Raw genomic sequence first — 24,284 nt, forward strand, 5'->3', positions numbered from 1 at the left:
TATTAGATATTTGAAGTGAGGAGTAGGTGTAAAGATAGAAGTGTCATAAAATCTATAGAGACAGATTCAACATATTCATCATAGAAATACATATTGTGGTATTGTGTTAAGAAATTTAGCCATAAAATTTCATCATACATTGGTAGAGGATCTATTTTGTATTCACAATCAGTCATGCTATTAAGACGACATAGATCTGTATTGTCTTTTAATCATTTTGCTTCTTACCAGTGCCATATATTTAGCCACGTCCTTATAGTGAATGTGCTGTGGTGAAATATCAAATATAGAAATAAAATAAGACAATGTTATGAAGGAACTAAAAAAAAAAACCCCAAAAAACGGTGGTCGTGATTGACCATATTTTTATGGTAAAGGAGTATGAACCTCTTTAAGAAATTAAGGAGCAGGCACCGGTGTAAGACAAAGAATTGAACAAGTGTACCAGACAAAGCAAGAAAGAAAAATACAAGAAAAAAACCATCCCAAAAAATCAGTCGACCTTGACTGGGAATATCTTTCTTTTTCTTTTTTAAATTTTCAGATTGTAAATCATCATGAAGATCTGTTGTCCCAAGCTACTGGTGTAGAAACTTTAGAAGGTATTAATTTAATTTTTAAACGGGGCAAAAATAAAAATGTATTTTTATTACACATCTCATTTATGCTTTATTTGATATTAAGTATAAGTTGGAACATAAGTGAAAGCACTAGTTTTATGCCTATAATATTTTTTATGTAAAATTGAAAATAAAAGACAATGTAGATGGGGTTACCTTTTCATATGTTAAATTGCTGCAATTTCAAATTTGTTTGTCTGTTTGGGTTTTTTTTAAGCTGGGGGGGGGGGGAGTTGTTATGTTCATTAAAAAAAATATTGTCCCATGTGACAGCTTCTTGCATCCCAGTTGTTACGTCATTTTTTGGTGATTTTATGAATACAGTGAATAATACAAATTTTCTACTTTCCACAGGTGTGTTACAAATGATGCAAACACGCATACAATCCTTGTTGGGGGCTATGGACAGGTAAAAAAAAATATTGCTATAATTTTTAGGTAGCTTTCTTTAGATAGATCGAAGTTGACTTCACTCATGTCTTTGTTATTGTTTTTTGCCATCCGCATTTGTGAGTAATTCTCACTAAACTGTATTAACCAAACTATAAACGTCTAAGGTTACATATAGTTTTGTGTGCTGTTCCGTTATACTTCCGGATGGCAATGTTGTGAGCTTCTTAGCCAAGCGCATACTATCTATACACTATTGTGTGTATATAATTTTCAAAATTAGATTTGACAAGTTGTAATCTATAAGGTTTTATAACTTCATTCATCGCGTATATCAATTCACAGCCACATTTTTATCTATAATGGAACAGTGTCTGTGTTTTAATGTCTTTTCCTTTTGTAAAATAAAAATAAATAAATAAATAAATAAAAGTTAGCTTTATATAGCGCAATATCCACTAAATATGCTCAAAGCGCTTTTCAAGGGGTCCCTGGTCAACAGCAACATTTAACATGTAGGAGGGGACATGACGCCTGTTAGGCGATATTAAAATGATTTATCTTCTTTCCTTGTATTTCAGAATTAGAACCAAAGTGTCAGAACCCTACACCAAAATCCAGACCAGAACCATGCAGCTACGCAACCTTCAAGTAAGACCTAATCATCATCATCATCATTGCCTTTTTCAGCCTGGTTCAGGGTATAGGCCACAGACAAACAGTTTCCATCCTTCTCTATCCTGGGCTAACTTTTTTTTTATCTCATTCCATTCTTATATTGTGAGCTTTATATATTTATATAAATAAGATAAAAATAAAATTACCTTTATTCATCCCATAGGGGAAATTTGTCTCTAGGGTCTATTGTACGGGAAGACTGGAATAACCCAGGCGTTAGCCGCAAATTGAGCTAGGGCGAGGTGACTTGCTTAAGGCCACACGGCGCAGTGGCGTGTGATTGAACTCTGTGCCTTTTGGGTATGAAGCAAAGACTGTACCGCTGAGCCACGCTGTCCCTAATTTACAAGGGCTCTTTCAGAAATAACCGAAAAATGCCCATTGCTCAGCAACCAGTGGAGATTTTTTAATTCTGTAAACGACATGATATTCCTATTTCCTTACGGATATTCCTAGAAATTATGAAGCGCATCATTTTGCACAATGAATTTCTAGACGATTTTAAAGATGGCGGCCCACCTTGAAACTTGGTCAAAGGAGGAAATCAGAGCTGTCATACGTTTTTTGAACGCCAAAAGTCTGAATCCTACCGAAATTCATAAAGAACTTCAGAGTATATATGGTGAGCATGTTATAAGCCGTACACAAGTCTATCACTGGTGTAATTTGTTTGATGTTGGCCATTCCGACTTGACAGACAGGGAAGGGAGAGGGCGTTCGATAACTGCGACGTCAGAAGACAATGTGAAGCGAGTTGATGAGCTTATTCATCAAGACAGGAGGTTGAAACTTCATGAAATCGCGAGCAGTCTTGAAATTTCGGAAACTTCTGCCCATAGAATTGTATTTGATGAACTTGGCTACAGAAATGTCAGCGCAAGATGGGTTCCTAAGCAATTGACAGACAATCATAAAGAACAAAGATTGGACATCTGCAGGGAACTTTCGAGAAGAAGCAAGAGCTCACGCAGGGTTCACGGGCATACTGCCAACACCGGCGGGGACTTTCTAGGGTACGATGTGACTTTTCTTGACAGCATAGTCACCGGTGATGAGACTTGGTTGCACCATTGCACCCCAGAAACAAAGCAAGATTCGATGACATGGAAACATCCATCCTCACCTGTCGCGAAGAAATTCAAAGTCATGCGGTCAGCAAAGAAAATAATGGGAACTGTTTTCTGGGACAGTCGTGGTGTTATTCTGTTCGAAACCTTACAACCTGGAGAAACAATCAATGCTGCAAGGTACTGCCAAGCTCTTGACAAGCTTAGGGAGGCCATTCGCAGAAAGCGCCCAGGGCAGTTGACCAACTGGGTCATTTTGCAACACGACAACGCTACACCCCTCACAGCACGAGTGACGCAAGGTTGGCTAGAGAAATATGGATGGGAGATTTTGCCACACCTACCACACAGTCCAGACCTCGCACCATCTGATTATCACCTCTTTGGGCCACTGAAATTTGAGCTGGCAGGAAAGTGCTTTGATGTCGATGAAGAGCTTGTTGACCATGTGCGGAAATGGCTACAAAACCTTGACGGAAATTTCTTCCGAGAGGGTATCTATTCCATGGTGCGGCGTTGGCAGAAGTGTGTCGACAGACTTGGCTGTTACGTAGAGAAATGAAGGACGAGTCAAGGTATGAACACGTGCAAGAATTTTGTTGATAGCATAAAAAACGCGGATTTTACAGGCATTTTTCGGTTAATTATGAAAGAGCCCTCGTATATTAATATTTGATTCTGTTTGTTCTAGGATGACATAATTGATAATTACCAATATTTAACTTTTAAAAAATTAACTCCATCCATACATTGAGTTCAGAGCTTGTCAAATGTAAGTGCAGTCCATTATTAAATGTGCTCAAAGCGCTTTACAAGGGGTCCCTGACCAACAGCAAGACGTAACATGTAGTATGAGACATTACACCTCTCAGGCAATATTACAATTTTTTCCAAACTGAGACGACACCGTTAACGGCCAGGTACTCATTTTACACCTGAGTACGGTGAGAGAATGTGAGTAAAGGGGCTTTTCCAAGGACTCAACTATGCGCTGAGTGAGGCTCGAACTCAGGACCTTCCTATCCGAAAGCTTGCCCACATAGCCGCACATTATATCCTTCTTATCTTGCAGACTTGCTGTCTTCTCAAAAGACAGAATAGATCATTGTCCCACCAGTGTAACTATTCAGAGAAACCTGCATTGATGGGCTGGATAACTTTAGGGGGAATGAAAATGTCACATTGGTGCATAGGGTAGTTACAGTCCAAAGAAATTTTGAGGAATTTAGAAAAGTGAATCGCCTTTAGATAACAGATAATTCCATTAAAGGGTTGAGTTATGATTCTTTAGAGTAATGATTGTATGATAATCTACTTTTTTAACGACTCGTGAAGTGCTTTGAGCATCATCATCATCATCATCATCATCATCATCATTATTATTATTATTATTATTTTTATTATTATTATTATTATTATTATTATTATTATTATTATTATTATTATTATTATTATTATTATTATTATTATTATTATTATTATTATTGTTGACCATTTTATAAATAATTACACTTTCTTTTCCAGGAAACCTGTGACCTTTTACGTCGTATCATCCGTATAATGTATCTTAGCAAGCGTCTTCATGGACAGCTTGAAGGAGGGGCAAGGGAGATTACTAAAGCTGCTCAAAGTCTCAATGAACTCGGTAACTTATTGATTTGAATTTCAACAGAAGATTAAGTCATTCTATTCCTGCCTAAGCCAAGATTAAATGTTTTGAATTATTTTATGTTCAATTTTTAAAGAAATCTTCTATGCTAGGCATTGTGTGGAGCATTACATTACAGTTCATGGTGGCAAAAGATGCAGTTATAAAGAAACAAAAGAAATTATAATGCAGATACAGTCAAACAAAATGACGTTTTACGATGGATCATTCTTTTCATGTTTTTATTTTTTAGATTTAAATATTTTATTTTATTATTGATTTTAAAAAAATTTTATTGAGTAATTCAGTACATAACAAGCTACACCTGTCTTGTATCGAGACTGGCAAAGCAGCAGTGCAATAAAATCAAGAAATGATATTTTTGATTTCTAAAATTTCCAGTCATTCATTTAAAGTGTAGGAGACTCTTAATTTCCAGGCACCACAATAGCTCAACTTTGGGCCACCCTGACTTCACAAGTTGCTGTACAAATCATCAAATGAGTCAATCAATCGTAAAGGGGGCACCTTCAACAACCGGACTTAAATCAAGAAGACCTTTCCACCTAACAAAAATGGTAGACTTCAGTGTGGAGCAAAACTGGAGAGAAAAGTGGAACAGGGAAACACCAAAAGGAGGAAACATCATTAAAGATCCAACCAAAAGAGTGCCTGCATTCAATAACGCCAGGAAATACTGGATTTCCTCAAACCACCTCTTAACTGGACATGGCAGAACTGCATCAAATATGTGCAGATGGAAACTTGGAAACAGTGATACCTGCCAGAAATGTCAGGCAGCCCCAGAGACCAGCGATCACATCGTCCTCCATTGTCCAGTCACTAAACTTGAAGGTGGCTACGAAACCATCCTTAGGGCGGAGGAAGACTTTAGAAGCTGGGTTGATGAAATACATTTGGAGGTGTAGCCATACGCTACTACTACTATCAAACGAGTCAAGAGACTTTTAACAAACATCCATCTAATGATTTAAATTGAAATTTTATCTATTAATTTTTACTGTGTTAAATAAAAAAATCTTGTCACTGTCTTATTATTCTTGCTTGTCCTATTTCTTTCATTTAGTTTAACTCATTTTTTTGTCTCTTAATCAGACTACGTCTGTGAGAATGTAGATTTGGGAGGCATTGAAATCATAGAACAAGATCGTCGATTCGTTAAACAAGCCCGTAAGGAGGTGGAATCCCAGGCACAGAAGATGTTGGAACAAGGAATGGAGACTCAGGTATCCAAGACTACAGATCAATCTTTGCATCTTTTTTTTTTTTTATTTCAAAGTTAGATTTGGGGTCAGCGGTACGTCTTTGCTTCGTACCCGAAAGGTACCGAGTTCGATCACCCGCTGCTGCGCTGTTTGGCTTTGAACAAGTCACTTCGCCCTAGCTAAATTTTGTGGCGTTGCACTGCGGCTGACGACTGGGTTATTCCAGTCTTCCCTTGGAATAGACCCTAGAGTCAATTTTCCCCTATGAGATGAATAAAGGGAAATTTATATATTTATTTATTTAATTTTAGTTGTTATTAATTATAAAGCACCTCTATCTCTGTCATCAGTCAGAGAATCATGATCATCCTTTTTACCATTAAATCTGTTAAGTCGATTTTTTTTATTACTTAAAGAGTGGGACAATGCACTTCTGTTTTACATCTTACGGACAAAACTTTAATGACCCTATTTCACAATTTACTTCAGAATCAAACATCAGTTGCTACTGCTCTTCAAGTGTTCTACAATTTGAGCTGCCTGCCATCCGTGGTACAACGGGTTGTTGATAGGTGTCGAGGGACGTTGCACCAACAAATACGGGCTTGTCTAGATGTACAGGCTCTCAGTATGTCTGTTGGAAATGCTACTAAAGGTGATAATTTGTGTCAGTGCATGACATAATCAGTCAGAAGGTGAAAATTTTGGATTTGCATTTTTTTTGCATTTTCTGAAAGAATATGCTCCCCAGAGCATTTTAATCTTTATTTGAAGTAAATTGGGTGATTTTCATGAAGTTATGGTCAGATGTATGGGAAAGGTATTCAGCAACTTTTCTCAAATTTCATACTTTTTTCAACTTGACTTGCTTTAAAAAATATTTAGAAGTGAAATTAAGCTTTGATATTTCCCAAAGATGTACAAAAAGGGTTGATTTAATCATTTATGACAAGAGCTCATTTTGGATAAAAATTTACCTTCTAACTAAACTTGGCAATACTCAGTTCAAACCTTTTCACCATCTGACTGATTACGTCATTCACTGTAACATTTGTTCTATTGTAATAAGAAAAATGAATTATTTGTTTGAAAATAGCACAATGGAATGAGGGTCCTGATAGCTTAATTGATAGAGCACTCGCCCTCACACGCAATGGGCCGGAGTACGATCATGGGTGAAGACAAGATTATGTCTGAATCTCTTGTCCACCCAGCAGTGATTGGATAGCTGTGTTGTTAGATTTGGTGTAGAGTATTTTGCTATAGACTAGTGTCCTGTCCAAAAGATAGCAAGCAATTGCTATTGATCCATTCATACTACAGAAACCAGGATAAACTCTGGCTCCTTGGGCTTAATGGCTTTGAAGGACAACTTACAACTGCCGCATTGACATGAGAAAAACAAAGAAAGACAAAGACCATTTTTATAGTGAAGATATTGTTCTAAAGGGAAAGTGACTTCATTGGTTATTTTGTGTTGATGTATTTCATTGCATTTTCTTTTTCTTTTCATATTATATTCAATTTTTGTCTTTGTTTTCTTCCTAAGATAAATTTTATTTTTCATTTTTCTTAAAGCTAAAATTTTTAAAGCTATCAAATCTTACTTCTCGTATGATGTGTGATATTATTTTTTTTGTTTTTTTTTTCTGTTTGTTTTGGTCACAGGACCAGGGAGAGCAGCGATGCCAACTCCTGGTAACACAGCAGCACTCCGAGCCAATCTGTGGACTAATATGGAGAAATTAATGGACAACATTTACTCAGCTTGTGCTCAGGTTTGCCTCGTTTTATGAAAATAAATAATAATGTGAAATTGAATGTAAGCTTCAGTTTAATTACTTACTTACTTACTTACTTATCCGAACCAGCGACCACCTGAGCTCAAGCCCTTCGGTCTTGTGCCATGACGTAGAAGTTAGACGTCTTTTGTAGTTGTTCCAGGTGACTATAAAGTGTGTTACTGATGCTTGGATTTGGTGGGAGGAATGTGCATCTCAGGTCTTCAAGAGGTTGACATTCAAGCAAGTGGTGTGTTACTGTTTCATTGGGGTGTTGACATAGGGGGCAGGAAGGGGATGTGTCTTTTGTAATTTTGCTTAAATGGTTGTTGAGCTTCAATTTAATTACAAAAACCGATCAAATGATCGTTTTAGGTTTCCCCTTTATCAACAAAACAGGATGAATGAAACACTACAGGTGAATGAGATAATGTGGTAGTGGCGTTGTTAAGATGAATCAAGATGATTTACATTACCCTCGTTTTATGAAGAAACTCAGAGAGAAAATTGGCATACAAATTCTCATGGAAATGTCTTTGGCAGTAAATTATAATGAACTGCCCAAAGTTTTTATTTTTTCATGTTTGTTCTTTTTAAAATTATTTGTATCAACAGTAATAATCAACTTAAGATTATAAGTCAATTTAGAAAAACAAGAATCCCTTCAGTAGAACCTCAAAATATTGAAATTTGAATGAGTGAAATAAGACCAAAACTCAGGAAACGAAAAAGGGTCTCAATCCTAGACTGATTGAGACTGTATAAAGTAAGGCCCATAAGGCCTATGAATGCAAAGTTTCACCTTATTTCAGTCATGTTTTAGGTTCAATAATATTTGCTTGCTACCCTGTGGATTGAACATTAGCCTATTGCAAAGTACTTTCCGCCAGATTTAAGAGATCCTTTCATGTGCAATCTATCATGTCATGTGTTTGAAGTCTTATAGCAAAGATAAAGCTAATATGAATTTAAAAAAAAAATTTTTTAAACATCAAAAAATCCACATAAAGTCAGGTTTACCTTTTACATATTGATGCCAGTTTTTTATAGAATTTGTAACAGTTTTTTAAACATATTTTTCTCAGGTTCAACACTTACAAAAAGTTTTGTCCAAGAAAAGGGATCCAGTTTCTCATGTTTGTTTCATAGATGAGTTAAACAAGGTAATGTTTATATTTTTAGAATGTTCATTACGCATGTAAGCCCTGAAAGGCTTGATTTTAGATGATCAATCAAAACAAACGTTCACATCTGCACTGTTAAAAAGTCTAATTATTCTTATGATGGAGGAAAAATTCTAAAAGATTCTGAGCTGAAACATTAAATTAGAAATTAATTCTTTTTATTCATCTTATTTTGCAAATATGTTGTAAAGACAAGGTTTTAGCCATAAAACAAAAAAAAGGAGCAAGGTAAATCAGATGTCAATCGTAGTTCAAAGATATTGTAAAGTGAGCAACAGGGGATGAGATGATTGCTCAAAGATATCTATTGCAGGACTTGGAACTCGTGTCCTACCGATATAAGTGTAATGACTCATCTGCTCAGTCATTTCAACCCATAACTGCTTGGAACATGGCAGTATAATTAGGTGCTTACTTATGCCCGTCTCTCCTCGTGGAACATAGGTCTTCGACAACAGCATGACAGCATCATAATATAATATAATATAGTTTATACTTTATTCATCAAAAAAAAAAAAAATGGAAATTCGTTTACTGACGTGGCATGCATAAAAATGTATAAACACAAAGTTGAGAATCTATGGCGACAATGTTTACATATATACATGCAAATGCACAAAAATGTAAAAAATATACAACCAAGAACCAAAAGCGATACTTTATATATCTATCCTTTGCTGTTTTTTATCAGTTCTTTCCAGTTGGTTTCCATACTTTCTCAGTGGTTTAATCTAATCAAAATATATAAATCTTTACCATTCATAAAGTGTAAACAATGTGGTTCTCCGGTAACAAAACTTTACTTTCCTTCTCAATCCATCTGACATATACTTAACACTGGTTTTACTTCATTTAGTTCCCTTTGGTTTTAAAATCCTGATTTAAAAAAATTTCATTTCAGCATCACAAAGGCAATGTTAACATTATCCATTCTTTCTGGGAGGATACAACCAAGATGTTGACACAGGAATTCAACGATGCCGCCGAAGGTTAATGGGATTTTTGTCCTCCCTGCTCCTTCTCTTCTTATTCTTCATCCTCCATTATCATCATCATCATCATCATCATCATGATGTTATCACATCATCATCATCATCATCGTCGTCATAATCGTGTTATCATCACATCATCATCAATGTTAAAATAATGAATATTTTATCTATCTCTTGAATCTCATTTTTTAAAAGCTCTCATATCTATTTGATCTTGATTACTTGTCAGTTTCTCTTCCTTGGAATCGAATAGCACTTAATTTATGCAAATAAGTTTTATTGCATTTGCTTCTGAGAAATATCGGCTCCTTATTGCATCAGATTCATGTTAGGGCATAAGGATGTGTGAATCTTTACTTTTTAAAAAGCATAATCAAAGAAGGGTTTTGACAAGGGGGAACTTTTAATTTAGACGCAGTCCTTTCATTTAGAGTTCTGCTTTCTTTTGCATTAAAGAAATCTTAAATTTGCTTCCTATTAACTCTTTAGAAAAGCTGTTAGTCTATAAGTAGTAATGTTTTTTCAAAGTGATTGCTATGGTGAAGTACTCTGCCAGATCTAAGACACCAAACTTCCCAATCACTGCTTAAAATTTTTTAAAATGAGCTTTTTTTAAATATATATATGCGCAATATCCACTAAACGTGCTCAAAGCGCTTTACAAGAAGTCCCTGGTCAACAGCAACATTTAACATGTAGGACGGGACATAACGCCTGTTAGGCGATATTACAATTTTTCGGACAAAGACAACGCTGTTAACAGCCAGGTACTCATTTTACACCTGAGTACGGTGAGAGAATGTGAGTAAAGAGCCTTTTCCAAGGACTCAACTATGCGAGGCTCGAACCCAGGACCTTCCGATCCGAAAGCGAGTGTCATACCACTAGACCACATAGCCGCACAAAAACCTAGTCTCAACCTAATCAACCAATTTAGCCAGACCTCTCTAGTTAAGAGGGAGGGATGACTAAATATGTACCCATTCAGAAGGAAAGAATAAACGAAGGTGAACATATACTAGCAATTTATTTATATCTTAAAATAATTAAATAGTAATAAATTCTAAAAAATCATGATGCATTCTTTTTTATAATTTCATCATTAGGTTCTACATTTCTGAAACAGACATTTGAAGGTGAATACCCTAAATTACTACGCTTGTACAATGACTTGTGGCGCCGCCTACAGCAGTTCAGCATAACCTTGACAGTGACCCCAAGTTCAGGTGTTGTTGATAGCTTTGCATACAACGAGACAACAGAGGACTTCTTTTCACAAACTGACAAAGCCAGGCAGCAATATGAGTATGTTTCCTATGTAAAGAATCTTTTGGAAAATAAAAATTTAGAAAACTTGATGTTTCTAGTGAGGAGAAGCAAGTAGACAGAAAAAGTATTGTTTCTAATGGTAGAACTGGAATAAAAGTGGACTTTGTCATTTGAAGAATTTAGGATAAAATCTTATTGGAAGAACCTACATTGCCGTTTTTAATAACATTGATGTTTCATACGAAAAACTTTATATTTACCACTATGTTGGAGTTTCCACAACAAACCAAACTCATGTAACACACAGTCCTGACGATGGCTAAGAAGGCCTGAAACATCGATGTAGACTGACTCCAACATTGTGGTAAATATTACAATAATAATTCGCTCCATTGCTACATGTCGAGCACTATTCGTACCATATTTGTATCCAACACGATTCAATATCTATCTATCTATCTATCTATCTATCTATCTATCTATCTATCTATCTATCTATCTATCTATCTATCTATCTATCTATCTATCTATCCGTCCGTCCATCTGTCTGTCTCTCTTATCCCATTTCCATTTTTTTTTTCAGCTCAGAGAAAGCTCTCCGTGACACACTGTCAGCCTTTGAGAATGCATATCTGTCAAGGTCATTGTCGAGGCTGTTCGACCCCATCAATCTTGTATTCACGTCGACCAGCATGAACCCACCCACTCAGGAGGAAGTGGACAACATGGTCAAGGTCATTTCCAGGTAGGAACTGAATCACCTTTTTTAGATTTCAAATTTCGTTGATTATTGATACTTTTTGTTGTTTTTGGGCTCATTAATTGCTATCTATCTCTGTGCTGTCCATTCTGTTAATCAGAAAAGTGAGTGGATCAGGCACTTACGTTGATAATAACAAGAAATGAAGTGAGTAGGAAAGTGCCAGAAGGCAATAGAGAATAAAGACGTCGCGCGGCGATGAGGGCTCGAAATACTGGAGCATACTCGTTGTCTCAATGAGCATTACAGGGTTGCGAATCATTACGAAATGACATGTTTTGATAAGCAATTTTTTTTAAAATACTGAAGTATGAGAAAGCTTCCATAAAAATGAAAATTGAGCCTAAAATGTTCTCAGCTGTTGGAATTGTTCGGGCTTTTTACTTGTATTTCCACATACTCCAGGGATGAGAAATAAAAGCATTTTGTGTAGCAAGACATGCCTTGAAATGTAAAATAACATTCATGCCCAAAACCTATACTGCTAACATGATACATTCCCTATCTTGAAATGAAAATATGATTTTTTTGTTGTTGAAAGTATGAAAATGTAAATATGCTCCATCCTTGGGTAAAAATGTGTAAAAAATGAAGTCTAACAATATTGGTTATAAAGATCTGTCACTATACTCTTGATGAGAAGTCAGAAGCATTGAAAGGAAATAATAATAAGAAGTACGAGATATTAACAGCTTCTCCACGGGTAAGCACTGAAATAGCTGCGAAGAGTTTTAACAAGATTTGGTAGCAAGTTGTAAAGCGTCTGATGTGAACAAATGTCTTGGGCAGATATCATAAAATGGTAGGGTGACCAGTAGGATTACCATGTCCTTTTCGTGTTGCTTTTACTTTTGCCAGATATAAAGATACCTAGCTAATTATTTAGTGTTGAATGAAGAGATTAGCACTGGGTGGGGTTCCTACCTCCCATAGTGGGCAGGGAGGTACTTGCTGCGTCTTCTATCCCCTATATCTGTTTTCCAACTTGCTTTCTGTCTTTGTCTTGGAATGAGATTACTTGGTTTTGTCCTGGCCCTGGCCTGAGTCCTAGCTGGGAGGGAAACAGTCAAATGCATAGTTATTGTTTTGGGAGATGATATTTTTTTTCCTTGTAAATCATCTCTCTGTTATGTATTATTATGTTTGTTATTTTTAATGTATAATGTAAGCGTTTGAGTGTATTCCTCTTTGTTGGATTTTGTGCTTGTGTCCGGATGAGACTTATAGGTGGTCTCAAACTAAGTACTTTGATAGTGTGCTCTTGGAATCTACATCTGATCCCTATTTGTTCCCAGTTCCCCCTTGTCTTACTTTTTCTTGGGTGCTTTAATTGTAATTCTAGAACTTGTTACTATCCCATTTTCTTCCTTTTTACTGGCGCTGATATAATCTAAATGTGTTGCAAGCGCCGTAAAACCCTTAAAAACAAAAAAACAAGAGATTAGCAAGACCCGGGAATCCGTCACATCCTACAGATTAGGCAATGAGTGTGCTTACCAAATCACCACGTACACAGATGACAGCTAGTAAAATTTGTGTGTCACCGTGGTTGTTTTGTGTTTTATATTTACTTATTTTTTACCTTTTCTATTTCCAGTGAACTGACCGTGTCAAGTGTTGATCCAAAATTGAGTGTGGCTGTAGCGAGAAATGTGTCAAAAACCATCAAATTGTTTTGTGTCAAACATGAGCAGTTGGTGAGTATCTTGTGGGTTGGTTGTCTGGCCAAAGACATTCTAGGTAATTCTAATAAGGGGTCTTGATACCTCTACATATGTCTTATACAGGACATATAATTAAGACAGATGTGTTGGAAGACATACCTGCCAACCCTTCCACTTTTGGTGGAATCATTCCTATTTTAGCTCTTCCTTTTTGTACTGTTCCTCCATTGTCACTAAAATTCTGATTTACAAAAATGATGATAATGGTAAGAATTAAAAAGAGCAAGAGGGGGGGGGGGGGGGGGGGGGGGGGGGGGGGGGGGGGGGGGGGGGGGGGGGTGAAATTCCTATTTTTTGTCTCGAATTCCTATTTTCAGGCGTCCTGATTCCACTTTTGGAATATGAAGGGTTGGCAGGTCTGTGGAAGATGAAGACAGAGTGGGATGACTCTTGACGGTTACCAAAAGGCATGAGCTGTCATGATTTGGCAGTGATAGTTTAAGCAAAATCGATTATGCAAGAAATGGTGGAATGCTGAAGAAAGACAGGGCGACAGAAGTAAATTTGGATGTGTAATATCAAAGAGTGAATTGGATTAGGAATGGATACTTTTCTTGAAAAGCAGCGGGACAGTGTGGCTCAGTAGTGTAGTCTTTGCTTCGTACCCAAAAGACACCGGGTTCGAATACTCGCTGCTCTTTGTGGCCTTGAGCAAGCCACCTCTCCCTAGCTGCGTTTTGCAGCGCTGCACTGGGGCTGATGCCTGGATTATTCCAGTCTTCCCCTTGATTAGACTCTAAAGACAACTTTCCCCTTTGGGATGAATAAAGGAAATTTATTTATTTATTTTAGAAGACATGGGGTCAAGAGCGGTGATGCAATGTTATCAAGTCTACATCCCACATAACACACCCCCCCCCCCCCCCCCCCCCCAGGCAACTGGTACAGTTTATTTAATACTATATAATACACGGATAAACCCCAGTTCCATTGGGGCTTACGGCTCTCAAGAATTGATCAGAACATATCCCATCTCTTTTCATTTAGGTAATATATTTAACATAATCTTTCACAGCTTTCCACTGATGGAGAAGCCAGCCAAGTCATCGGTCCACCATCCCAAGGGCAGAACAGGAACGTAATGGTGGTCAACACTCTTTTTTATTTCCATGGTGCTGTTTCTGAGGTGTGCATTAGTTTATTCATTTCTAAAAAAATCATGCTTAATGTGTCAGTGCATGACATAATCAGTCGGAAGATGAAAATTTTGGATTTGCATTTTGAAAAAAAAAATTCTGAAAGAATATGCTCCCCAGAGCATTTTAATATTTGTTGGAAGTAAATCGGATGATTTTTCATGAAGTTATGGTCAGATGTATGGGAAAGGCATCCAGCAGCTTTTCTCAAATTCATACTTTTTCAACTTGACTAGCTGTAAGAAGAATATTTAGAAGTGAAATTAAGCTTTGATATTTCCCGAAGATGTACAAAAAGGGTTGGTTTAATCATTTATGACAAGAACTCATTTTGGATAAAAACTAAACTTGGCAATATCTCAGTTCAAACCTTTTCACCATCCGACTAATTATGTCATTCAATGTAGCAAATATTAAGTTAGACAAGCTTCTTACTTTTTCTCATGTTGGAGAAATCTTACATGTAGAATGTTAAACGTGTAAACTTTATGATATTGCCTCTAATTGGTACAAAAGTATTTTTAGAGATTTATGTTTTGATGAAAGATCTTTAAAATGCTATCAGACTAGGCTTGATAATAATGATACTAATAATAACAATAATAATAATAATAATAATAATGATAATAACGATATAATAACTTACTAGCACATATCTCTCAGACTCTTTTCATCTACCCTCCCAGGTTTTGAATAATATGACGAGCCTGCCCAAAGATGCCATTGAAAGTGCTTCAAATACTCTCCAGGTTAGTCTATTCTATTTACCTGCTTTATAACGTACCATTTAGTACAGAGTAGGATAGATATATCAACATCACGGTGACGATTGTAGAATGTCAACATATGAGAATAATTTTTTAAAAAGAGAAAGCAACGACAAATTCTATTAATATGTCAATGTCAATATGTTTTATATTGTTAAAAACAAAAATGATTAGAACAACTTCAAAAGAGAACAAAATACCAGACATGGACCGTTTCAGGCTCAAAACCCTTCTTCAGCCAACAACAAACGCAATAAAAACAATGAATACCTCACTTAAAAGCCAGATAGGCGGCAGAGAAATATCTGGCACGTCCTTTCTGTAAGTAAACAAGAAGCTCTTAACTCTCTCCTTACCACCCATTTTCAGTATTTTCCCCAAAACGTCACACCCACTTAACACTAAAATAGTTTTTTTATCACTCAGACACAATAGCAGTAAAATTCTTGCAAGACATAGTTTCTTTAGCAAAACATGCTCTACAACACTCTGTTCATTTTCTTTAAATGTTAGGATGGACAAAAGAAATTTGAATAAGAAAAATGTTGGTTGTATCGTGACGAATGTGACGATTTTCCTATAGTTGGTAAGGAGATGGTTAAACAAGAAGCGAACACTTCTATTTGTTTACATTCCAAGATGTGCCAAATACTTCTCTGCCGTTTACCTGATTTATAGGTGAGGTATTTCTATTCGTATTATTTTTTTACAAATTGGCTGAAGAAAGGTTTTGAGCTCGAAACATTCTGTGTTTTGGTATTTTGTTCTGTGTTTGAAGTTTGTTATATTAATTTTTGTTTTTTACTTTTTACAGTCTACAGCTTCTAGCAGCTTAGTATTACTTTGATTTATTGTTTATTGTGCGGCTATGTGGTCTAGTGGTAAGACACTCGCTTTCGGATCGGAAAGTCATGGGTTCGAGCCTCGTGCTCGGTGCATAGTTGAGTCTTTGGAAAAGGCTCTTTACTCACATTCTCTCACCGTACTCCAGTGTAAAAAGAGTACCTGGCCGTTAACAGCTTTGTCTTTCGTCCGAAAAATTGTAATATCGCCTAACAGGCGGCATGCCCCGTCCTACACGTTAAATGTTGCTGTTGACCAGGGACCCCTTGTAAAGCGCTTTGAGCACATTTAGTGGATATTGCGCTATATAAAGCTCTATTTTTTATATCAGCGCTCTTTGAAGTGCTGATGGACCAGATTGAAGAAGATGATGGTGTTGCTGGGTTTTAGTCATTGAATTTGAAGATATTAGTGATGGTGGCGTAAACATTGTGGTCTGCGTTGATTGCAGGGCAGGGTCATTTTTCTTCACCTCTTGATATCATTTGCCAATATCCCGTAGATTTTTTTTTTTTAATATTTTTTTTTTTTACTGTAGATCAATAAAACCACACCTCACCAATAAGTTCATACAAAATCAGCCTCCCGTTACAGGAGATTAAAGCTAAGACCTTTTAATTCCTAGTAATTTTATAGAAAATAGTGATGTTGTCCCTTTAAACTACCATTTGTTAAGATTTCCATATCGCTAGAGTTAGGCTGATCCAGTCAAACAGTTTCATTTGCATGAGATCATACCTAAGGAATAAAGTATTGAAAACTTAACTCTTTCAGCGCCATTGGCCACACTGTGCAGCCAGAGCAGAATCTGTTCAACTGGCCATTGACCGCACAGTGCAGCCTGTCTTGAAAGGCAAAAACATTAATGTAATCCAATCCTACTTTCTACAAAAGTACTATAAATTGAACCAATGGTATCATTTCTGTCATCAGAACATTCAATTGGCCTAGGGAGGGATGGGGGGGGGGGTGTATTTTAATTGAGATTTTGCGCCGAATTTGAATGTCGCTTTGTCTTAGCTTGTCATTCTCATGCTGCCTCAATCAGGTGTCAGCCATTTTGTGACGCAAATGCGAATATAGCCTCAGCGCTGAAAGAGTTAAATGTTGATAAATTCTTTTTATACATCCCCCCCCCCCCCCCCCAAATTCCACCATCTCCAATACCTTGCAGGGCATCGTGTCTCTAATGAGTGCTGCCATCCAGCCTCTTCTTTCCTCCATCTCAGATGCTCTTGAAGCCATCATACTCACCATTCACCAAGAGGACTTCTCTGGGTAGGAAAACCTCTTGTTTTATGTTAGATAGAATAGATGGATTGTCTTGGATGTTACACCTTACACAGCTGTTTAGGAAACCTCTTGTTTTATCAGTGCTGATGGTGACAAAAAGAGAAAAAGGAGGAAAATTATGAATGGTGTTCTTTCCGCCACATGTTTACTTCACAAACCCCCACTTTTAGAGCCATTGAGATGATAAACTACTCTAGCTATCTTCTGGATAGTGGGGAAACTGCACCATGCACCAGTTCCACAACACATCAAATCTCTCAAAGCCAGAAAATTTGATTGAGGAAAGTGCCATTTTTTTAAAGGAGGAAATTCCTCCTCTGACACAAAAATCGCGGATTTCCGCGGATCCGAGGAAAACCACCAGCACTGTTTTATGTTAGATAGAATAGATAGATTATCTTGGATGTTACACCTTACACAACTGATTAGGAAACCTTTTGTTTTATGTTAGATAGAATAGATAGATTATCTTGGATGTTACACCTTACACAACTGATTAGGAAACCTCTTGTTTTATGTTAGATAGAATAGGTAGATTATCTTGGATGTTACACCTTACACAGCTGATTAGGAAACATCTTGTTTTATGTTAGATAGAATAGGTAGATTATCTTGGATGTTACACCTTACACAGCTGATTAGAGAACCTCTTGTTTTATGTTAGATAGAATAGATCTTGATGTGTCGTTTTAATTATTGTAGGGTGAGGAAGGGTTTCGAACTCATAACATTCTGTATTCAGTATTTTTTGCTTTTGAATAGCTGTTTTATACATTTTTATTCAATACTTTTTACAGTCGACAGCAGCTTGGTATTCAGTATGAAATATATCATATGATTATTTTTTGTTTTTGTTTAATGATATTTTGAGTACACCATACCTGCCAACCCTTCCACTTTTGGTGGAATCATTCCTATTTTCACTCTTCCTTTTTGTACTATTCCGTCATTGTCTCTAAAATTGCAATTTTCAAAAAAAAAAATGACGATCATGGTAAGAGTTTGAATAAAGGTGAAGAGGGGGGGGGGGGGGGGGGGGGGTTAAAAAGCTGAAATTTCTATTTCTTGTCTCAAATTCCTATTTTCAGGCTTTCTGATTCCACTTTTGGAATGTGAAGGGTTGGCAGGTCTGAGTACATGGTAAACAAATACATATTCATTACTTTACCACTATTTCTTTCTTCTGTCTGTTGTTGTTGTTTGTCCCCATTAGTCCTGCCCCCACTGGCAACGAGACAGAAGCACCGTGTTCTCTTTACATGAAAGAATTACAGAATTTCATCATGAGGTGTTACAATGACTACCTCACTCCATTCAAATGTACAGATTTCATCTTTGACAGGTACGATTCTATAATAATAATAATAATAATAATATATATATTATATTATTATTATTATTATTATTATTATTATTATTATTATTATTATTATTATTATTATTATTATTATTATTATTATTATTATTGTTGTTATTAATATTATTATCACTATTATAGATTTGTATGAAGTTCTCATGCTTCAATGTTAATGTAAATTTCCAGTATTCAGACTATGGCTGGTCGCTGTGTCCACTTGTTTGTCCGTCATGCCAGCTTGGTGCGTCCATTAGGAGAAGGAGGAAAGCTCCGAATGGCTGCAGACTTTGCCCAGATGGAGCTTGCAATTTCTCCCTTTTGTCGTCGACTTGCTGATTTGGGACAGAATTATAGGATGCTCAGAGCTTTCAGGTATGAGACAGCTTAATAGATGTATTATGCTTTTCGTTATTTTTTTTGTTTTGTTTTTTTGTTTGTTTTTTTTGTTTTTTTATGGGGGGGGGGGGGGGCGTTAGTATGTTATTTATTGTTTTGTATTGTTTGCTGGTTTGTTTTTGTTTGGGCATGTCGGTGATTCTTGGAGCCCTCATTTGTACATTTTGGCAGCTGTTATTGTATGTTTTGACCGTAGTCTATTTGCAGCTACCCAGTATTTTCTATTAATTAAGGTTTATCGTCATGTACTAGAGCGCACCTCTTATAGATTCTACTTGTGTCGATGGTACCGATTAATTGTGGGTTGTTTAATAGTTTGATATTCTCTTTACAATATTTGTTTTCTTCCCTATCTTAGACCCTTACTGTTCCAGACAACAGAGCATATTGCCCAGAGCTCTGCCATAGGTGACATCATTCCCATCAGCACAGCTATCCACTTCCTGTTTGCAAGGGCACCCCCTGAACTGAAATCTCCTCATCAGGTAAAAATTTAAAGTCACCCCCCCCCCCCCCCCCCCCCCCCCCCCCCAAATAAAATAAAATAAATTGTTCTGATCATTTTGACTTTAAATTCAAACATTATTATACCTTTAGTCCTTTATACCAGTGTGAAAATTGAGACATTCTACCTTTAGTCCTTTATACCAGTGTGAAAATTGAGAAATTCTATGTTTAGTCCTTTATACCAGTGTGAAAATTGCGAGATTCTACCTTTAGTCCTTTATGTGTGAAAATTGAGACATTCTACCTTTAGTCCTTTATGTGTGAAAATTGAGAGATTCTACCTTTAGTCCTTTATGTGTGAAAATTGAGACATTCTACCTTTAGTCCTTTATGTGTGAAAATTGAGAGATTCTACCTTTAGTCCTTTATGTGTGAAAATTGAGACATTCTACCTTTAGTCCTTTATACCAGTGTGAAAATTTAGAGATTCTATGTTTAGTTCTTTATACCAATGTAAAAATTGAGAGATTCTACATTTAGTCCTTTATACCAATGTAAAAATTGAGAGATTCTACCTTTAGTCCTTTATGTGTGAAAATTGAGAGATTCTACCTTTAGTCCTTTATGTGTGAAAATTGAGACATTCTACCTTTAGTCCTTTATACCAGTGTGAAAATTTAGAGATTCTATGTTTAGTTCTTTATACCAATGTAAAAATTGAGAGATTCTACATTTAGTCCTTTATACCAATGTAAAAATTGAGAGATTCTACATTTAGTCCTTTATACCAATGTAAAAATTGAGAGATTCTACATTTAGTCCTTTATACCAGTGTGAAAATTGAGATATTCTACGTTTAGTCCTTTATACCAGTGTGAAAATTGAGATATTCTACAGTGGGGTTTAGTCCTTTAGAGACCCAAGACTCACGGAGCAGAGTTAAGCCTTGTTTCTCTAACATTACACAGACAGACAGTAACACATACTCACTGCTGTTTGGATTGGATGGCCAGTTTATCACAATGTACTTTCTGCCAGAGCTAACAAACCCAGCCACCTAATTATTGCTAGGTTTACATAGGCTAGGGGACCCCAATAAACGTCGACTGCACCCCTTTTGGGGCTGTGTGGCACTCACAGCGATATGGTTCATACTTCATAACCAGAGGGTGGAGAGTTAGATTCCCTCCACCATGATGTGTGATCTTGATCAAGTCATCTTACATAAGCTCACTTTGCAGGTGCTGCACCGCAGTTGATGACTGGGTTATTCCAGTTTTCCTATTACTACCTAGACCCAAAAAATTATTCTCCTTTGAGATTAATAAAGATAATTTCATTTCAATATCATTTTAATTAACCCATGAGGCGGGAGCTGTCCCATCAGAGTCATTGGAAACTTCACTTTATAAGAAGAAAAATATTGAAATCTGTAATTTATAAGATTAATTAATTTAGCGTTGATCATTTTTGTCAAATTTCCAGGTATCTGATTGGTCTGTCAGCCGGTACTCCCAATGGTTGGATGATCACCCCTCAGAGGCAAATCGACTACAGATTATCAAGTAAGAAATTCTGATTTCCTGTTTAAAAAAGAATTCATTTTGTTTTACACACTGAAGTAGATGAGTGGAGAAAAAAAAAAAGAAAGGGAAAAGCAAATTGTAGGATTATGTTTGAGGCATATTTTTTGTGTGTGTGTTTTTATTTTTGTTTTGCTCTTTAAAAAAATATTGTATGATGCGGAAAACACATGAAAAACATCAAGAATTTTAACTTTTAAATTCAATATATTGTGAATGCTTTTCTTCCAGTATTTTGTTTTCTTTTGCTTGTTTCTGTTTTGTTTTTTTACCTTAGATATAGAGTTATTATTATTTTTTTTTTTTTAATTTTGTTGTTGTTTTTGTTGATATTTCAATTATATCAGAAGAAAATGCAAGCTTATTATTATTCTTTGTTGAACATTTCTTCTGCTCAATTGATCTTTTGATCTGTTATTAATTAATTTTTTTATTGTTTGTTGACAGGGGTACGCTGGAAGCTTATGCAAAGGTTGTCCGTCAAAAACAAGGGAAGGAGTACGTGGCGGTTTATCCTGTTATGCTAGAATTATTACAGAGGGGTCTGCAGGGTTCATAGGGAATGAATGATCTATCCTTTAGTGTTCAAATTATTTATCTGTTAATTTAAGCCATAAACCTTCAGTAATGAATTATATCAACAACTCAATCCGCTAAAGAAATTGCGAGGAAATGGAAAAATAGTCAATTTCTCAGTCTCTCTCATTTTTTTTCTTTCAAAACAAAATGTGATAAGTTGTCACGATCACAAATGTGACCCATCGACTTGAAACAGCATTGAATGTTGGGACAGTTTAGATGGTGAAAAGTGAATTCCTTACCAGAAGTATGAGACTTGTGACAGCTTTTTTTTTTGTTTAATAAGCTGAAAGCATATTATAGTGCTGATGGTTTTCCTCGGATCCGCGGAAATCCGCGATTTTGGAGTCCAGAGGAGGAATTTCCTCCTTCTAAAAATTACTTTTTCTCGAAACAATATGCTAGCAATGAGATAGTTGATGTGTGGTGGAACACACAGGTGCAGTTTCCCACTCTCTAGAAGTTAGCTTGAGTATCAATGATAGTCTATCATCCCAATTGCTCTGAAATTGGGGTTTAGTGCAGTAAAAATGGGGCTTAAAGGCAATAGTTCAACATTTTCCTACTTTTTCACTTTTTGTCACCATCAGCACTGATATTAATTCTTAGGTAGCTAGAAAGTAAAATTTCATATTCCAAATAATTTCAACTTTTAGATTCACTTTTTGAAGTATTTGTGAATGAAAGTTGAAGATTGAACTATTGATTAATGCTAAGCACTTGGGATTTAAAAAAAAAAAAAGAAAAATTAATGTTAATTGATTTTAAACAAATGAGGAGTTATATTTTAGATGACTTACATAATTTATATCAATTAAATACAGTTTAACACATTAAAAGATGAATTTTCTTGTAGATAAATCCTTATCGATTCATGTTTGAGTCTTTCTTATGTGGGAAACAAAAACAACTTCACGTTATTATTGTGATAAATAATAAAGTGTTCACAGAAACTTTAGAAATTTTACTGTCGTCACTGGGCCATAAGATTTATTTATCTCTCATTGACATTAATTTGGGGTTTTGTTTTTGTTTTTTGTTTTTTATTTAGTCTTTTTTCTTGTTTTCTTTTTTTTTTTAGTTTTTGTTTGTTGGGGTTTCTTTTCTTTTCTGTTCTTTCTTTCTTTTTTTATTTTATTTTATTTTTTTTTTTTTTGAAAAATGTGATAAATAGATATATGTTATTTAATATATCCATATGTTGTAATTTTTGAAGCTATTTTCTATGAAATATCTTGAAGGTTCCAATAAATTTGGGAAAACAATCAAAAGCTTGTGTTAGATTTATCAAGATTATTTTTATTTTTGGAGAGAAATAAAGGTAATCTCTGCAACCACAGCCATTATTATAAACTCTTCTGTCGTGGAACATCCAATGTGCTAGAATACTCACCACCTGGGTGGCGACCTACGACCTCCCACGGTGGCCAGGAGGTCAATTGGATTAAAAAGTCTGACGTCACGTCGCCCAGCAACGGCGAGCAGCATGGTTCTAAACAAAGAAAATCGGTGCTTTTTATTCATCATGCTGGCTAGAACTTTTCATATGTCATGTGATCAGAATGTATAAAAGTCAAAACAAGATTACATTTATATCTGGATACACTTTTATGCTCGTCGGAGAAATATTATTTCATCAGGGCGTTCGCCATCGTTCCGATAGTTAAGAGCCAGTTACTAAGTTACCATGCGTCATTACGAGGGAAGTGACGTCATGACTGTTGAAGTCTATTGCTATGTCTTCTTCTTTCCCCCTATATCTGTTTTCCGATTTGCTTTCTATCTTTTGTCTTGGAATGAGATTATTTGGTTTGTCCTGGCTCTTGCCGGAATCCTTCGCTGAGAGGAAACAGTCAAATATAGAGTTATAGTTTTGGGAGATGATATTTTTAATTGTAAATCATCTCTGTAATGTACTGTAATACTTTTTTTTTTAAAAGGTTTTGAATAAATCACGTTTTGTAAGCATTTGAGTATATTCCTCTTGGTGGGATCATATGCTTGTGTCTGGATGAGACTTTTAGGTAATCTCAAACTAAATACACTAATAATGTGCTCTTGGAATCTACATCTGTTCCATATTTGAACCATGCCCCTTTGTCTTACTTTATTTTAATAAATTTAGACTTTTTTTCTTACTATCCCGTTTTTGTTGGGATTTTTTTTTTACTCTTGTTTAAATTACCCAAATGTGTTTCAAACGCCTTAAAACCATTAAAACCCTTAATAATACTGACCTGGTGTTTCCTGGCTCAGGGGTGCAGTGTCTCAACTTGTTGTAAACTCAAGCAACGTCGAGTATGGTCAGTGGCTGAATTTGTGACAATATTTTGCTCTAACATTTAGTCCTTGGGTAAGGCACCTTACAATTATTACTCAACTCAACTCGGGTGTGAATGAGTACATGGCTATAGACAGTGATGGATATCGACTGAATAACAGAAACATCGTTAAATGCGTTGAACACGATGTCTTCAAGTGCACTGTACAAAGTTTGAAATTTATTTTATTTAACAATTCGATTCGGTCAAATCTGTTTAGATA

General features: G+C 35.9%; 1 protein-coding gene across 2 annotated transcripts in view; it reads left to right on the forward strand.

The window, feature by feature from the left end:
• The window catches only part of LOC144974573 (conserved oligomeric Golgi complex subunit 5-like), a 31,303-nt gene extending 8,292 nt beyond the window's left edge, over positions 1–23,011 (forward strand). Inside the window, exons 4-24 of one of the 2 annotated variants that reach the window (XR_013645765.1) lie at positions 545–602; positions 975–1,029; positions 1,592–1,661; positions 4,280–4,400; positions 5,520–5,650; positions 6,119–6,284; positions 7,298–7,407; positions 8,496–8,573; positions 9,496–9,583; positions 10,693–10,891; positions 11,439–11,600; positions 13,213–13,312; positions 14,355–14,465; positions 15,162–15,224; positions 17,260–17,363; positions 18,592–18,720; positions 18,922–19,107; positions 19,490–19,616; positions 21,064–21,143; positions 21,609–22,032; positions 22,331–23,011. Coding sequence is in view for 1 of the 2 variants with exons in the window: in XM_078917576.1 (XP_078773702.1) it covers positions 545–602; positions 975–1,029; positions 1,592–1,661; positions 4,280–4,400; positions 5,520–5,650; positions 6,119–6,284; positions 7,298–7,407; positions 8,496–8,573; positions 9,496–9,583; positions 10,693–10,891; positions 11,439–11,600; positions 13,213–13,312; positions 14,355–14,465; positions 15,162–15,224; positions 17,260–17,363; positions 18,592–18,720; positions 18,922–19,107; positions 19,490–19,616; positions 21,064–21,143; positions 21,609–21,720 (2,250 nt within the window). In the remaining variant the exon portion in view is untranslated. Of the gene's footprint in view, positions 1–544; positions 603–974; positions 1,030–1,591; positions 1,662–4,279; positions 4,401–5,519; positions 5,651–6,118; positions 6,285–7,297; positions 7,408–8,495; positions 8,574–9,495; positions 9,584–10,692; positions 10,892–11,438; positions 11,601–13,212; positions 13,313–14,354; positions 14,466–15,161; positions 15,225–17,259; positions 17,364–18,591; positions 18,721–18,921; positions 19,108–19,489; positions 19,617–21,063; positions 21,144–21,608 lie in introns of both variants that reach the window. The other variant, XM_078917576.1, reaches the window with a different exon arrangement.
• The last annotated feature ends 1,273 nt before the right edge of the window (positions 23,012–24,284 follow it).

This window comes from Berghia stephanieae, chromosome 6 (assembly GCF_034508935.2).
Source record: "Berghia stephanieae isolate SIO BIC M18660-M18661 chromosome 6, UCSD_Bste_1.3, whole genome shotgun sequence".
Lineage (NCBI taxonomy): Eukaryota > Metazoa > Mollusca > Gastropoda > Nudibranchia > Aeolidiidae > Berghia > Berghia stephanieae.